The sequence below is a fragment of the Strigops habroptila genome, chromosome 22 (assembly GCF_004027225.2).
Source record: "Strigops habroptila isolate Jane chromosome 22, bStrHab1.2.pri, whole genome shotgun sequence".
In the NCBI taxonomy this organism is placed as follows: domain Eukaryota; kingdom Metazoa; phylum Chordata; class Aves; order Psittaciformes; family Psittacidae; genus Strigops; species Strigops habroptila.
Window position 1 is genome coordinate 743,664 of NC_044298.2, and position 16,359 is coordinate 760,022.

A 16,359-nucleotide genomic window follows, 5' to 3' on the forward strand; every position below is an offset into this window, starting at 1 on the left:
GGGCCAGCGCCTCAGCACCTTCACAGGGAAGAACTTCTTCCTTATATCCCACCTGAACTTCCCCATTTAAACTCATGGATCCAGAGAGGGTCCCAGCACCGGGACCCCAGGACACAGCAGAGCCACCTCCAGGGCTGTGGGCCCTTAGTATGCAGCGGGTGCAGCTCAATCGCGCTGTTGCTGCAAGGGCAGCTCCTGCCCATCCCGGCTCTGGCACAGCAGGATTATTGTCCATCAGGATTAAGCAGGCTGGGGAGGTGTTGAGGCAGGGGGGGACAGCCCTGCTGAGCTGCTGCCGGCACCCTGGCACGTGCAATGGCACAGGGACATGGGCACAGGCAGGGATGGATGGGCACCCCAGCATGGGATGGAGCCATGTCGATGGATGGACACCCCAGCATGGGATGGAGCCGTGTCGATGGATGGACACCCCAGCATGGGATGGAGCCGTGTCAATGGATGGACACCCCAGCATGGGATGGGGACGTGTCAATGGATGGACACCCCAGCATGGGATGGGGACGTGTCAGGCTGTGTCTGCCTGCACCCATTGCCCCGGCTGTGCAAACCCAGCACGGGGCTGGCAGCTCATGTCCCACACTCCCGTGGGGCTGATGGAGACGACCGGTGGTGCCGCTGCTCCGTCCCGGCACCACGGGACACGGGTGGGACACGATGGCCCCTGCACGGTGCAGCCGGCACAGCCCGTGCGCGCTCCCTCATTGCTGAGGCAGGGCTTGGTGCGTGCTCTGGTTAATGAGCCTGGCCCCCCCCAAAGCCCCTGCTGAGCGCTCTGCTCAATTATAACCTTGACGATGCGAATCATCAGGCGGCTGCTTGGGGAAGAGGCAGCTCCAACCCTGGGCACCCGGTGCTGAGCACCGGTGTGGTGGTGCAGAGCCACCTGGATGCAGTGGCATCACGCTGAGGTCGCATCCCACCATGCTCCGAGGACCATCACCAACCGAGGTGGGTGCTGGGCTCTGTGGTGGGACCCCAGGGTGACGGTAAGCCCGTGGCCGGTGCCTGGTGTCCAGTGCATCGTGCCCAGTGCCCGGCTCACCCGGTGCCACGCTCCCCGGGGCTCGGCACACGTGTCCCCTTATCTCAGCATGTCCCCTCGGCATGGCGAGCCGGTGGCCCCGTTTCCATGGTGACACGGAGCCATTTCCCATCTCCGGGATGCTCTCGGCAGCTCTCGGTGGGGATGGTAGCGGCTGCCCTGTGCCCATGGGAGACGGGCAGGGATGGGACCCACTCCCCCGGGGGGGGGTGTGTGTGATTCTCCCTTCCAGCCCTCTGGGGGGGTCACCATGTCCCATGTCCCACTCTATGTGTCCTGGGGCTGCCCTTGGGATGGCCACAGTGCCTGAACCCATCCTAACCCCGGAGTGCTGAGGGGTGTCTGTGCATACCGGGCCCCTGTCCCAGCGTGGTGACCCTGACACTGTGTCCGGACTGGGGACCTGGTACCAGGAGCTTCCTCACACACTGCCAGGAGCACCACGATGCCAGGGGCTTGTGCCCAGGCTGGTCTCAGCACCACGGTGCATCCATGAGCCCCATTATGGTCAGTGGTGAGCTGTGGCGCAGGGCTGGCCATGACCATGCCCCCATCTCACCTCCCCAGTCCAACACCTCTTTGTCCCTCTCTCCATCCCAGGGCTGCCCATCACCATTCCGCATCATTTCTCTGTTCCTGGTGATCAATTTTCCCTTCCCAATTTCCGAGGGTTTAATTCCCACCCGCCCAGGGGGACATGGACCCAACGGCTGAGGGCACCCAGGAACCCTCACCCATGAGACCTGTGTGCCCACCCCAGTGTCCTGGCTGGCATATGGGTGGCAGTGGGGAGCTGGGGAGGGAGGGAAATGGCATCGGAGGGATTGTGAGACAGAAGGGACGGGCTAATGGAGCCTCTTCCTTTAATAGATTCAATTTCTGCCGCGGCTGGCTGCGGGGCGCGGAGCCATCAACTCGATTCAGGGGATGGGGAATCTGATTTGGAGCGGCCGTGCCATCAATTAGCTTTTATTGATGGCATTGCTCATTGGAAGTCGATGGGATTTGAAGCCGGCAGCGGCTCCCGCATACCAAGCAACGCCCGCTCAAGGACAGGGCCCTGGCACCCACTCGAGGGTCCCCGACAGGGACCCCTTGCTCTCACCTGGGAATGCGCCAGGGGGCTGGGGCAGGGAGATGGGCACCCCCAGAACCCCAGTGTGTGGGTCCCTCAGGGCACAGCCCCCCAGCACCTCTTCAGGGGGGTCCCGCAGGGTCCCATCACCCCAATATTCCTGCATGGGGGATGCCCTAACCAGCATCCCCACCTGCCGGCCCCCCAGGACATGGTTGCCCCCAGCATCCTCCATAGGAGTCCTTTGGCCACAGTCCCACCAGGCTGGTATCAGCCTCAGCTGGGGAAGTCCCACAGGGCACAGTCTCTCACAGGACCCCCAGGGCATGGCCCCCCCCTGCACTCCCCACAGTGGGGCCAGCCCCACAGCCGCCCATGGGTGCGGGTTTGGGGTGCGGGGGGGGGCAGGGCGGGCGGCGCGGCGGGGGAGGGGCGCGGTGCGGTCGATGCTGTTGCTCAGCCTCTTGCCAAGCCGTTCCTCCGGAGAAGCCATAAAACCTGTCTGACGTGCCCGGCCCCACTGCGGCAGCGCCGGCACCGCCTGCCCGCGCGGGGCCGGGGCTGCGGGGCCCCACATGGGCCCCCCAAGCAGGGCAGCGCAAGGAGGGGCTGCAGCCATGGGGTGGGGGGAGAGGAGCCGGTGTCCCCGCGGGTGTCCTCCCGCATGGGGACAAGCTGCTATCACTGCATCCCAGAGCCGTGACCCGGGATCAGCTCCTTCCACAGCCTCGGTGCTCCCTCGGAGATGGGTGAAACCCCAAGTACAGCCCCCCCAGTGGGGCACGGCCATGGGCGCATGGACAGATGGACACAGGACAACGGCCCCACAGGCAGCATGAGCTGGGCTGAGGGCAGCAACTGGGACCGAGGCACCCCAACCCCAGCACCCCCTGCCCCTGGGCTCCAGGTCCCACTGCCCAGGGCTAATTGCAGGCAGCTCGTTTGTAATTAAAGCTGTCCCTGTGACATGAGCTGACGACTCGATATCAAATCGCTGCAATTCACACACACACAAACACACACACACACACCTCCCCCCAGATTTAAAGGTTGTGGAGGGAGGCGCAGGCATTCCGGAGTGCCCACCCCAGCATCCCTGAGGGACAGAGGATGCAGGCAGGAGGGGACCAGGGGCAGGAGAGGACCAGGGGCTGCACAGCCCGAGGGCACAGCGATCTTGCAAACACTGTATTGCTCGGCTCAGTCACTACCAGGGGTTAAAACCAAACCGAAGGGGCCGGTGACGGCATGGAGGAAGGCGTCTTCCCAGAAGACAGATCGGTGTGTCCTCGCTGGAGGACAAGGCAGCAGAGGGGCCTCCATCCGGCACCCGGAGGAGCTGCCGCCCTGCTCCAGGGCCTTGGGGGGTCCCCGGCCCCCCTGCGGTGGAGGGTCCATGGGGGAAGAAGGCACAAGATGAATCGATGGCCCTGGGGCAGAGCAGGCGTTCACAGAGCCACGCGGAGCCCGGCACCGGGGCAGGGGTCCGGCAGGGCCGATGTGCAGTGACGCCGGTGGGAAGCAAGGTCCTGGGAGGGAAAGAGCCCCGTTAGGGGCTGCTGCGGTGCAGCAAGGTGGGGGGACCAGTCCCGGAGCCCCCTGTGCCCCCCTCACCTTCCAGCCCGGAGCTCCTGGCCCCAGCTTGGCTCTGTGGAGGTCCAGCGGGTGAGTCGCGGCCTGGGGCTGCCCCACGAGCTTGGGGGGAGAAGGGAGGCGACGGAGGAGGAGTCTGGCAGCGGGCGGTGGGGCAGAGGACCCGTGTCCCCGCCATGGGTCAGATCCAGAGCAGGGCCAGGAGCGGTAGTGCCAGGCATAGGGCACGGGGCTGCAGCGGGGCCGTGATGCTGCGGCCGGGCACCGCGTCTGCCAGGGCAGGAGCACAGGTCAAGGCGAGCCAGCCCCCCCCGGCCCCCCCGCCTGCCCCACACTCACCCTCCGGCCCTCCACGCCCGCGGGGCTGCGAATTGGGAACCTCTGTCACCGGCTCCGGCGCTGAAACAAACCCCAGTGGTGTCAATGGGGCTCCCCAGGGGCCCCGAACCCCGCAGCAGGCACCAGGGGAGGGGGAGCCCCCCCCCAGCCGGACTCACTGGTGCCTCTGCAGCAGACGGAGACGCGCAGCTTCAGGCAGCGCCCGGCGCTCTCGGGGCTGGGCACGGCTGGGCAGAGCGGACACATCAGCGGGTCCCCCCCCGGTACGGCCCCTCCGACGGGGACCGGACACCCCCGGCGGCCGGGCGGGCCAGAGCGGGGCTGGGGCTCCCCCTCCCGGCGGACGGCGGGGCCGCCCCCTCCGGCATCTGGACCCCACCTTGTATCCCGACCCCCCTCCCTCCCCGCACCCCAATCCCTGGGTGCATCCCAACCCCAACTCTGGCTGTACCCGGCGCCCCAGTGCAGCTGGATGCTCCCAAGCTCCCCAACCCCAGTTGATCCAGAGCCTCCCCCCTTGCACACCCCAATCCTGCCCTGTGTACCCTAAATCCCTGTTGCATCCACATCCTGGGGTGCGGCCAGACCCTCTGCCCCATCAATGCCCCTCAACCCTCCTGTTCACCCCCCAACCTCTGCTACATCCAGAGCCCCAGCGCAGCCGGACCGTCCTCTGCCCCCCACCCCAGCTGCATCCAGCCCCTCGGAGCACCCTGACCACCCATGTGCCCCAAACCCCATCTCGGACGCTGGTGGGACCCCAACTCACAGATGTAGTAGTAGGTCTCCCCCGGCTGGAACTCGAAGCCGAGCGGGAAGGGGGCGAAGCGCTGGATCTTCTCGGAGAAGCGGACGGGCCCGAAGGGCGCCTGGGGCTTGTTGCACTCCCAGCGCTTGAAGGCACCGGGGGTCTCGTAGCAGCCGCGGTAGCCCTCCCGGTCCACCATGAAGAGTGTGAAGGTCTCTGCCCGCCCGGCAGGCACGGCCCCCTCGTAGTGTGGGCAGTAGATGTCCAGGTAGTCATTGATGGCCACCTGGATGGTATAGTCGTCCCGGAGGAACCTGCCGGGCAGGGCGAGCTGGGGAGCGGGCGCTGGGGGTCCTGCTGTGCCCATAGAGGGACACCGGGCAGAGCGGGCAGCCGGGCTTTTACCGGAGCAACTACCAGCCACTGTCCGCTGCACACAGCCAGGCACCAGCTTGGGTTAGCCGCTGGAGCTGGGCGTGCTTGGCCGGGGGGGCACAAAGCCCCTCACCACAGGCACCCGCCTCACCGCGCTGGCGCTGATTGATGCTGACACCCCGACGGGGCCGCCCAGTGTGACGCCTCCTGCCCCGGTGCACCGGTGTGCTGCCGGCAGGGGTATGGAGGGTCTGCAGGCAGGGAGGGGGCCCGGCGCGGTGCCTGCGCGGGCAGGCAGGGCCTGGCGCGGCGGCACCATGAGCTCACGACTGTGCAAACACTGCATGCGGCCGGGCCAGGGTGGAGCACACACATCTGCAGGCACACACATGTGTACACACACACATGTGCGCACACACACACATGCGCGTGCACACGCTTGGTCCTGCTCTGGGACAGGAGCGCTTCTCCCTCTTCCCAAACTTTGCCAACCGGCCACATCCCGGGCATGCACCGGCCTCACCAGCAGCACCGTGGTGGGGATGGGGCTGCCAAGCTGGCACCCGGCTGGCAGGGCCACCCCGTCACACCGGGGAAGGGGCTGGTGGGGGGGTTCCAGCCCCCTCCTTCACCCTGGTGCAGGCCCAGGCAGTGTCTGCACCAGACACAGGCTCTGGGCAACAGGGCCGGTGCATTCATCACCAGGGTGCCAGTGCTGCACTGGGGGGGTCCAGCCACCGTCACCCCCCGGGCCAGGGGCTCTGGGAGGGCAGTGCCGGGCACAGGCTGCCTGTGACTCAGAGCATCCATCACCGGGCGACGCAGCCGGGATGGGCCCAGGCAGGGCTGAGGCTGCCGGGGGCCAGGGCCTCAGCCCACCCCCTCCCCACAGCACCCATGGGTGGGGGGACCCCACTCATAACACAGCATGGGTACCCCCAGCCCTGTGAGACCCCCGTGGGGGAGCGCGGCCCCCGGCTCCCTGCTCCCCGAGCTGGGAAATGCCCAAAATGGAGGAGGCCAGGAGGAGGGAGGGGGCCGGACCCTGGCCCACTGCGATGGCAGAGCTGGCGGCAGCACCGGGGATGTGGGGGTACAACGACCACATCAACACCGGCCCTGGGGACCTGCAGCCCTGGCAGCACCTCCCAGGGTGACCCCAGGCCCCGTCCCCCAGCTTGGTGCCACCTGAGGGTGCCTAAAGCTCGGTACCACCGAAGGCAAGGCACTGCACGGTACCGGCCCCACCAGGGATCTGGCCCCACCGGCTGTGAAACACCCATAGCTCAGCACCACCGGGGCTCGGTGCCACCAGCAGTGCCCCACCGCTTGGTGCCACCGACCAGGTGACTCGGTGCTGCCCGGGGCTCAGCACCACCAGCAGCACTCACCGGCTCGGTGCCACCGGGGATGCCCGGGGGCTCGACGCCACTGGCGGCACCCACCGGCTCGGTCACGCCCAGGGGTGCCCCGTGGCTCCGTGCCACCGACAGACACTCACCTGCTCGCTGCCACTGGGACTCGGTGCCTCACCGGGAGGTAACTCACCGGGTCGGTATCACGCGGGGATGCCCGGGGCGGGGGGACTCGGCACCACCGGTCGGTACTCACCGTCTCGGTGCTCACCGGGGCCCGCCAGCTCCGCCCCGCTCCCCGTTCCCCGTTCCCCCGGCGGCGCGGGCGCGGGGCTCGGCGGGGCCCGGGGCGCACAAAGGCGGCGGCGGCGGCGGGGGGGGGCGGTACCTGGGGTTGCTGCCGTTCCAATGGACGCTGTGGCGGGGGCTGCGCACCGGCGGCGCCCAGAGCAGCGGCGCCCAGAGCAGGAGCCCGAGCAGCGGCGCGGGGCGCATGGCTCCGCCGGCGGCGGGGGGCGGCGGGGCCGGGGCCGGGCGGGGGGCGGAGGAGGCCCGGCACGGCGGAGCCCGACCCGCCCCGACAACTTCGGGCCAATCCGCGCCGCGCCGCCGCCCGGCAACTTTCGCCGAGTGCCATTAACCCTTGTGGGGGCGGCACCGGCGGCACCGGGACCCGCCGGCACCGGGACCGGTACCCCCGCGCTGACCCGTACCTCCGGCATCCATCGGCACCGGGACCGGCATCCCCGTAACCCCCACCCCATCACGGCCCCGGGACCGGCGTCCCTGAACCTACCGGGACTGGCATCCCCGAACCTACCGGGACTGGCATCCCCGGTACCCCACACCTAACACCGCCCCGGGACCGGTGTTCCGGAACCCACCGGCACCGGCATTCCCAGTACCCCCACCCCAACATCGCCCCCGTACTGAGACCAGCATCGCCGGTACGCCCACCCCAATACCGCCCGGTACCGGGAGCCCAACACCGCCCGGTACCGGGACCAGCGTCCCAGAACCCACCGGGACCGGCATCCCCGGTAACTCCACCCCGGGACCGCGAACATGGACCGGCCCCGGGGCCCGCCCCACCCATCACGGGCACCGGGAGCTCCCGCGCCCACCGGACACTGGTACCGGCCCGGTACTTGGACGGGGGGGGTATGTGGAGAGGATGGGGGGGGGGGGGGGCGGTGCCGGTCTGTGCACACGGGGGTAGCTCTTGCACACGCGTGTAGCGCCTCGTGCACACGTGCGCGCACACGTGACCGGCAGCTCCTTGCACACGCGTGTGCCCGCGTGTGTGTGTGGGGGGTGGCTCCTGCACGTGCCCGTGCCCACGTGGCTTTGGGGGGGGGGGGGTGTGGTGAAACTGGGGGGGCCCGCTGCCGGGGGGGTGTGAGGGCGCAAGTTGCCCGCCAGGGGGCGCTGCGCACTGCGATGGGGGGTTGGGACTTCCGACGGGCGCCGCAGGGGCTGCCGGGAGTTGTAGTTCGGCGGCCGGTGCCGGGGATGAGACCGGTCTCGCCGCCCCCCCCCCCCAGCACCCGCCGTGGCTCCGGTGCGGCGGAGGCAGCGCGGAGGCAGCGCACGGGCAGCTCACGGCCCCTTTATTGGCGTCGATGGGGCACAAGCGGGCAGCGAGGCCCCGTTCCGCAGCTCACACACCCTGCTGCGCACCCGCGGGCGGTGGGGGGGCCGGCCTGGGGAGAGACAGGGCGGTAACGGGGACGGCCGGAGCCCCACAGACCCCTTCAGCCCCGAGACCCGCACCCTGACCCACCGCGCTGCAGCCCCCACCCCCAGCCCTTTCTCTCCCTTGTCTGGCACCCCACCCTGCGCCCCCCTATCGCCCCCTTTACACCCCACTGTGGCTTTATGAAGGACCCCCCACACCTCTCTACAGGCCCCCTTTGCCCTGCCCCCTCCCCCGATCCCGCCATCCTCAGCACCCCACTCTGTCCCACTGCAGACCCCCTCCATGCTCACCTGGAGGGAATCACTGTGACATAGGGGTGGCTGGGGGGTGTCTCGCTGTGGGGCAGTGATGGTCCCGAGGGGTCTGAGGGCAGCGGCCGCTGAGGTGGGGGGGGCTTGGCCAGACCTGGGGGCTGCAGGGAAATGGGGCTGTCAAAGCTCCAGTATGGACCACCCCCCTCGATGGGCTCGGGAGGGGGGGCACGAACCACCTCCCTTGCCCCAGGGGGAGCAGGGGGAGCCCGGCCCAGGCACACGCCGTCCTGCCCCACACGCTGGTGCCACGACCACCATTACCTGTGTGCCTGGCACCATGGGGTCGGCGGGCAGCGGGCGTGTGGGGGGGGGGCGGCCTGTCCGAGAGGGGGGCCTGGGCAGAGAGAGCAGGACAGTGAGCGGGGGACAGCTCAGGGGTGGTGGCCATGGGGGGCACCGGGAGCCACACTGGGGCTGGGGGTCCCTGAGAGCTGGTGCGCAGCCAGGCATGCAGCAGTGCCCGGGACCCCTCCCCCTGCCCGGGCGTTACCTTGGGCGGAGGGTCCGGCGGGAGAGGCCGGGAGGGCGGATCGGGCCGTGCCGCGCCGAGGGCAGCCGGCTGCGGAGAGAGGGACAGGGCAGGCGCCATGCAGCCCCACAGCGGGGCAAGCCGTGCAGCATGCGGAGACCCCCCTCCCACCGCCAAGCACAGACCCCCCCCCGGCCCCGTGCCAGCAGCCCCAGGGTGCCTGGCGCTGATCCCGGGCAAGTGCAGCCAGTGCCGAGCATGGCACTGGCATCAGAGCAGCGCAGTCCAGGCTGTGCCAGGCTGCTCCTGTCCCAGGGCGCCACAGAGTCAAACCATGCGGCCCTGGCACGGGGGATGCTGCAGGCTGGTACCCAGGGATGCTCTGGCTGGTACCCAAGGATGCCGCCTTGGCAACCACCAGACTGAACCCCGGTACCCACAGCAACTGCAGCCGGTTACCACGGCGACAGCACCACCCTTGCCATTATCCCCCCCCATTCCCATCCCTCACCTTGCTGCTGTGCATGACCCGCAGCTCTGTGGCCTGACGCCACTGTGGGGGCCGGGGACGCTCGGGGGGGCCCTGGCTGCCCGACCGGGGCTCTGGCCGCGAGATCCTGTAGGGAAGAGGCAGGATCAGGCCCCGCTTGCTACGGGTGGTTGGGGGGACCCCACATGGCAACCAAGCGACACCGACACCAGCAGAAGCCCAAGAGAAACGAACCCCTCGGCGCTGGAAGATGCGACACCCTGCACACCCCAGGGCTGCCCCACACCCCACGGGCACTGCCAGGGGAAGATCTCAGCACCGAAGGCCTTGCGAAGCTCAGGGACAGCCCCACGCCAGGCTCCGGCAGTGACGTTACCCGCTCCAGCCGTCTGCGGCTTCTGGACCCAGGAATCGGACCCGGGTCTCAGCACTGTGGGGAGAAGATTGGGCGGCTCAGCCCGGGGCCAGGGGGGGCAGCGGGAGGGAGGAACCGCAGTGACACGGGGCAGGGAGGAACCGCGGTGACATGGGGTGATGATGCACGAACAGGGTCTGCTACCTGCGCTGGGGGGATGCACGTAGGAACACACACACAAACACACAGAGAGCCCATCGCCTGCTCGGGGACACACACGCATGCAGACCGCTCACTCAGCCGCCACGGGACACACACGTATGTGCAAAGGCACATGCAACACGCCCCGCTTACCCACCACACACATGTGCATGCGTGCATGCAGGCAGGCAGCTCCGGTACCTGCCCCAGCACACGCATGCACACATGATGTCCGCGTGCCACCCGCGTGCCCCGGTTACCTGTACTGGCAGGAGGTGCCTTTGCCGAGCTGGCAGAGGTGCTTGTGCAGCCCGGCGCGGCGCACGCAGCACAGCCCCAGCGCCAGGGCCAGCACCAGCAGCGCGCTCAGCAGCAGCGCCGTGGGCAGCGCGCTCCCCCCTGCGGAGAGCAGTACGTCACCCCCCCGCACCGGCACCACAAAGCCCCATTCTCTGCACCGCGGCGCCCGCCAGCCCCTGCCCTCACCTCGCTCCATGGCTGCGGGGCCGCTGTCCTGGCTGCCCCCCACGCCGGGGCTCTCGCAGGTCGGGGGGGCCCAGCCCTGCTCACAGTGGCAGTGCCCATGGTTGTTGCACACCTGAGTGGGGGGCAGCGAGGGTCAGCCCCTGCTCTGGCATGGCCCCACATCCAGCACCCGATCCCTGGCCCCACACGCTCACCCCGTGCCCATGGCACTTGCTGTGGCACTGTTGGTCACCCAGCGTGGACACATCCTGGCACCGGCGCTGGAGGCACATCTGGAGGGATGAGGCATCAGCACCTGCAAAGCCCCCGGACCCCCCTCCCATTGCCCCAGTACTCACCTTGCCAGGGCCGCAGGCGGTGCCGGGCAGCACCATGGCTGCATCGCTCACATCCTCACCCCCAGGCACCAGCATCCCCTGGCAGGACCCTTCTGGTCTGTCCTGGTGGGTGCTGCCGCGCTGGCACTGCAGCATCCCACAGCCAGCGTCCCTGCGGAGACAAGGGGTTCATAGGGGCAGGGGAGGGTGGAAAGGGGGGAACGCGAAGTTCTTCCCTGTGAGGGTGCTGAGGCGCTGGCACAGGGTGCCCAGAGAAGCTGTGGCTGCCCCATCCCTGGCAGTGTTCAAGGCCAGGTTGGACACAGGGGCTTGGAGCAACCTGCTCTAGTGGAAGGTGTCCCTGTGCGTGGCAGGGGGCTGGAGCTGGAGGAGCTTTAAGGTCCCTTCAACCCAAACCAGGCTGGGATTCTGTGACAGTGAAGGGGGACAGCACTCACCGCTGGGCACAGGCGACGTAGGAGCCGTTGGGGAGCTGCCCGCAGTGCCCACGTTCATCCCCTCTCATGTTCAACGAGGCCATGCAGGAGCTGGAGACGGGGCTGGCGCCTGCAGCAGTGGGTCAGCGAGCCCCAGCACCCCCACCAGGCCCGTGCCCCCCATCCCGAGCCCACCGTACCCGTCCCCAGCAGCTGCTGGCACTGCCCCTCGTAGGTGGCACAGGCGCCGCCGAAGCAGACCCCCTGTGCCGCGGCGCAGGGCTGCCCGTCCTGCAGGAAGGCGTCGGGTGGGCAATGTGGCGAGACCCCGTCGCAGAACTCGGGCAGGTCGCACTCACCCAGCGGCTCCCGGCACTGGTGCCCGGCACGGTGCAGCTACAGGGGTTGGGGGGGGAACAGTCAAACGAGTGGGGGCACCCCCAAGAAACCCACGGCAGGCAGCAGAGCCCGTCCCCACTCACCCGGCAGTCCTGGCAGCAGACGTCCCCCGTGGCACACTCAGCGCCGGGCATAAGCTGGCACGTGCTGCTGTTGCAGCAGGGATCGGTGCATTCCTGCCGGCACACGGGCTCTGGTGAGGCAGCGGCACAACCGCGGCCATGGGGGGATCCCAGCCCACCCAGAGCCCCCCGTACCACGCTGAGGCCGCAGTCACAGCCCTCGCCCGGCTCCAGGAAGTGGTTCCCGCAGCGGGGGCTCCCGGCCAGGCGCCGCGGCTCGGGGACGTTGGAGAGACACCAGCCCTGTCCCTGCCGCAGGCTCTGCTCCAGGTCCTGCCGGCTGCAGTTGCTGAAGCTCAAGCCGGGCGTCAGCCTGTGGAACCGGAGAGGGGCCGGTGAGGTGGGGAGGGGGCTCGGGCCCGGCCCCCCCGCAGCCCCGCTGCCGCCCTCACCCCGTGGGCAGTGCCATGATGCAGCCGCGGTCGTGCCGGAGGTCGCTGCAGTCGCAGGAGCGCCCGGTGCCGTCGTGGCGCATGCCCAGGTTGTGCCCCAGCTGATGGGCCACAGTGGAGGCGACGACGAGGACACTGACCGAGTGGTCCTGCAGAACAGGGGGGGTCAGAGCGGGCGGGGGGCGGGGGGAACAGCGGAGAATGGGGGGCACTGACCATGCTGACGCCGCCGGAGCGCGCCGGGGAGCACATGGAGGCTTGAGTTGACATCCCCACTGAGACGTCCTCAAAGCGGGTGCCCCTATAGAGAGTGTGGAGGGGGTGGGGGGGCTGCCTGGGCACCCCGGCCCCATCCCGGCCCCATCCCCATGCCAGCCCCACTCACGTCAGGAGCTGCGCGTTATCGTGGGGCAGCCGCGGCAGCAGCTCCTCGTGCCGCCAGCGCAGGAACCGCTCCAGCGCCGCGCGGGCCCTGCTGCCCACCGTGAACATGTCGCCCTCGCTCCAGACCTCCACCGCCAGCAGGGCCACCCGCACCCCCAGCGGCTGGAAGAACTGGGGGGGAACAGGGAGGGGTGTCAGGGACCCCCTGAACTGCGGCAGTGAGCACTGGAGGGTGCCCGACGCTGCGGCAGCCACTCACCGCATCCACCTGGTTGGCGATCTCCAAGGTCCGGGTGCGGACACGCTGTAGGTTGTGGTAATTCTGGAACTGGGGGCGCAGGGAGGGGTGTCAGGGGAGGCCGCTGCAGGAATGGGGCAGCCCCACGTTACCCAGCACTCACCGCAGCCTGATCCACCACCATCACCAGCTCCACGAACCGCTGCTCCGCTGCTGCCCGCTTGCCCTGGGGATGAGCTGGGGTCAGGCTGGGGGGCGAGGGGATGCTCTGCAGTGGGGCAGGACCTGTGGGTGACCTACCCTCTGTGGCCAGGCGGGCTCCGTCGCCTCCGCCCTGGGGGGTTCTAGGGGGTCCTGCCCGCAGGCCCGCGGTGCCAGCCGGGGCTCCGGCAGCCGGTGCACGATGTGCTGCCCCACGGGGCCACCGGCCACCGGCTCCAGCCCATAGCTCCTGGTGTCTGACAGCCGGAGGTGGCCGCTGGGGAGGAAAGGGGAGAGGAGGTGTCAGCAGCACGGGGGGAGCCGGGCGCAGGGGCGCCGGTGCCGGGGGCTCACCTGAGTCCGGCGCAGGCGCAGAGGCTGGCCCAGGAGCCGGGGATGCCCTGCACCGTCCCCTGGTAGCAGCAGTGCTCCTGCAGCAGAGAGAGGGGCTCAGGAGCCAGCCCCATCTGGGGTCCCCCAGGGCACGGGGACACGGCTGGGGACACGGGGTGCCCGGGCCCTACCTGCTTGCTGGCCTCCTCCATCACCCGTGTGCCGTTGGGCAGGTAGTAGAGCAGCGCCCCGGTGCCCAGCACCAGCTCCCTGCCACAGACACGCGTCACCCCCGCAGCAGGGACCCCTAGCTCACCCCATGGTGAAAACGGGGACCCTCTGGGGAAGGAATTGTTTCCTCTTCTCCATCTAAACCTCTGGGACCCCCATCCCACTCCCACCATGCACCGACTCACCAGTTCTGCTCCAGCTCCAGCACCAGCCGTCTCCCCTCCAGCTCCAGCAGGACCCGCAGCCGGGCAGGGAACCCCCCCTATCACAAGCAGCGGTTACAGGAGGACCCAACCCTGCCCCAGGGGCTGTCCCGCATCCCCATCCCCACCGGTGGCCCCGGCACGTGCCGCAGGGAGCGGGAGGGATCCCCTGCCTGCCCCGGCCCCCGCCCCGCAGGAAGCGTCCCTCCCTCCCAGGCTCATTGTCCCGGGAACGGGGAGGGGTGGATGGAGCCGGGTCCCCCCCCTCGCACCCCCCCCGTTGCTTCCTGCCCAGTGCAGCGCGGCGGAAACACCAGAGAGACTCCCAATGGCTGCGGGCCGGGACGGGCCCTTCCGCCCCGGCCCGGAGCATGGGGTGGGTGCCCTGACCCACACCGGGACAGGACCGGGAAGGGGGGGGTTTGCCCACCACGGTGGCTCCGGGTGCCCGCACCCCCAGCACTTGGGTCAGGGGACCTGGATGCGGGTTTCCTGCAGCAGGCGGGGGGGTGGTGGGTGCTGGCAGCCCGCACCCCACCGCCACGAGCCCCTGCATGGGGACACGGGCAAGGGCTCACCCGCGTCACCTCCGCCAGGCTGAGCGTCCGGTCATCCTGCAGGACCCGTGGGGTCACGTACCGGGAACGTCCCGGTTCTGCGTGGTGCTGCCACGAGCTGTCACCTGCGTGAGGCCCAGAGCCCGGTCACGGCTTCACCACCCATCACAGCCTGGACCCCCACTGTCACCCCCATCACTGCCCAGACACCCATCACAGCCCTGTCCCCATATCACCCCCATCACAGCCTGGACCCCTATGGTCACCCATCTCATCCCAGACCCCCATGGTCACCCATCACATCCTGGACCCCCATGGTCACCCATTACATCCTGGACCCCAATGGTCATCCATCTCATCCCAGCTCCCCATAGTCCCCCATCACAGCACAGGCCCCCAAGGCCAGGGCAGGGGCTCAGGGTGGGAGCAGTGACAGGGAGTCCCACACTCACTCCAGCAGCTCCCAGGGTGCCCCTGGGTGAAGCCCCGAGTGTCCCCTGGCCGCACCACCCAGGGCAGCGGCGCCAGCAGAGGTGACCCCAGTGGGGGGCCGAGGATCGCGGGCCCCCGCCTCGGGACGGGCTTCCCGGGGTCCCTGCCAGGCCTTGCGTCAGCCCGGGGACCGGGGCAGGGCGGCGCGGCCCGGCTGACTCAGTGCCCCCCCCGCAGCCCACCCACCCTTCCGCCCGCTCCCCAGGGCCCCCCCGCCCTGCTGGGGCCCGGCGGTGCTATAGGGGTGGAGGGTCCCCCGAAGACCCCTGTCCTCACGGCCCCGCCAGCCCGGGGAGCGCCGGTCCCACTGCGCAGCCGGACCAAAGCGCGGTCCCCGGTGGGGGGCAACGAGCATCCTGCGGGGCTGCAACCCCCGGTCCCGGTCCCCGCCCCCCGCGGCTGCTGCCGGTCCCCGAGGATCCTCCCGAGATGCCGATGAGAAGGCGAGGGCCGGACCTCCATGGGCTGGGGGACACGGACCGACGGGACACGGACCGACGGGACCCCCGGCCCCGCTCACCTGCGCCGCTCCCCTTGGCCCCGGTGCTGGCGGCGACGAGGAGGAGGAGGAGGAGGAGGAAGCGGAGGAGGAGCAACCGCGGCGCCCGCGCCCCCATCGCCGTCCCGCAGCCCGAGCGGGGCCCGGCGGCCCCGGGCCGGCGCCTCCCGAGCTGACCGGGCGCAGCCGCTCCCGCCGCGCATGGCACCGCCGCCACCGGCCGCCTGCACGGCCCGGTCCGGCTCGGGGGGAGGAACTTCCTGCGCTGCCCCCGCCCGGCCCCGCCCGCCGCTGCGCCGGAGACACCCCCGGGGGGGGAGCTGCGGGACTCCGAGCGCTGCGGTGGAGATGGAGACATCCCCCCCCACCATCCCGCACCGCCCAGACCCCGCCTCCCCCAGCCCATACGTCTCATAGGACCCCTGCATTCAGCACCCCTCACCAAGAAGACCCTCCCCACCTTTGTCACCCTTCCGGCCTCTTTCCCCACTCCCTCCCCTGGAGCCCCCCACCCGCAGCCGCACCCCATAGACCCCACTTCACGCCGTGCACGGGGGGGTCACACATTTTGCTGCTGCACCCCATGTCCTCACGGGGTGCAGGTGAGAACCGTTCCTGGGGGGTCACGGGCACCCCGCACATGGTGCAGCTCCAGCATTGGCAGCACCACCCCACCAGCGATGTCTCCTGGGATGGGACTGTGTGGGGCTCGGGATGAGCTGCTGCCCCATAGGGTAACAGACCTGGGATCAGGGGATGGTGAAGTCATCCCAAAGAAATGGCTGTGAGCACCAGCCCACCCCAAAAACTGCCCCCCCCCAGCAGTGCCAAGGGGCTACCACTCACCTTGGGGAAGTAGAAGGCAGCAGCAATGGTGCTGAGGGCCCAAATGATGCTCCACAGGAGCTGTTCCATCAGGGACATGCCCATAACATGGATGGCCAAGAGGTGGCAGAGCCAGGACCCCCGGCATCGTGCTGGCACAGGCTGCG

The 16,359-nt window shown here is 69.6% G+C and overlaps 2 protein-coding genes across 3 annotated transcripts; both read right to left on the bottom strand.

The window, feature by feature from the left end:
* Positions 1-1,874: 1,874 nt before the first annotated feature.
* EFNA4 (ephrin A4) lies at positions 1,875-7,062 on the bottom strand. Of its 2 annotated transcripts, XM_030473757.1 has the most exons (6): positions 6,937-7,062; positions 4,840-5,132; positions 4,229-4,297; positions 4,071-4,130; positions 3,753-4,001; positions 3,312-3,667 (listed from the first exon to the last, which is right to left on the bottom strand). In XM_030473757.1, exons 1-5 carry the CDS (start codon positions 7,041-7,043, stop codon positions 3,913-3,915), a joined length of 618 nt encoding a protein of 205 aa, XP_030329617.1. In that variant the 5' UTR covers positions 7,044-7,062; the 3' UTR covers positions 3,312-3,667; positions 3,753-3,912. The 2 variants fall into 2 exon arrangements, with proteins under 2 accessions (XP_030329616.1, XP_030329617.1); XM_030473756.1 differs by lacking the exons at positions 4,071-4,130; positions 4,229-4,297; positions 4,840-5,132; positions 6,937-7,062 and having other exon boundaries at positions 1,875-3,667; positions 3,753-3,911.
* A 1,069-nt stretch (positions 7,063-8,131) lies between these two features.
* Positions 8,132-15,668, bottom strand: ADAM15 (ADAM metallopeptidase domain 15). The gene is given in 26 exon segments (XM_030473759.1): positions 8,132-8,251; positions 8,538-8,659; positions 8,823-8,873; positions 8,875-8,895; positions 9,052-9,120; positions 9,542-9,647; positions 9,897-9,950; positions 10,337-10,475; positions 10,563-10,674; positions 10,757-10,834; positions 10,901-11,051; positions 11,338-11,446; positions 11,517-11,712; positions 11,799-11,891; positions 11,973-12,150; positions 12,230-12,378; positions 12,446-12,530; positions 12,615-12,784; positions 12,873-12,941; positions 13,015-13,077; positions 13,152-13,329; positions 13,407-13,483; positions 13,577-13,655; positions 13,802-13,878; positions 14,398-14,501; positions 15,389-15,668. Coding segments are annotated over 26 exon segments (2,670 nt in total). The 5' UTR covers positions 15,486-15,668; the 3' UTR covers positions 8,132-8,208.
* Between the last annotated feature and the right edge of the window lie 691 nt (positions 15,669-16,359).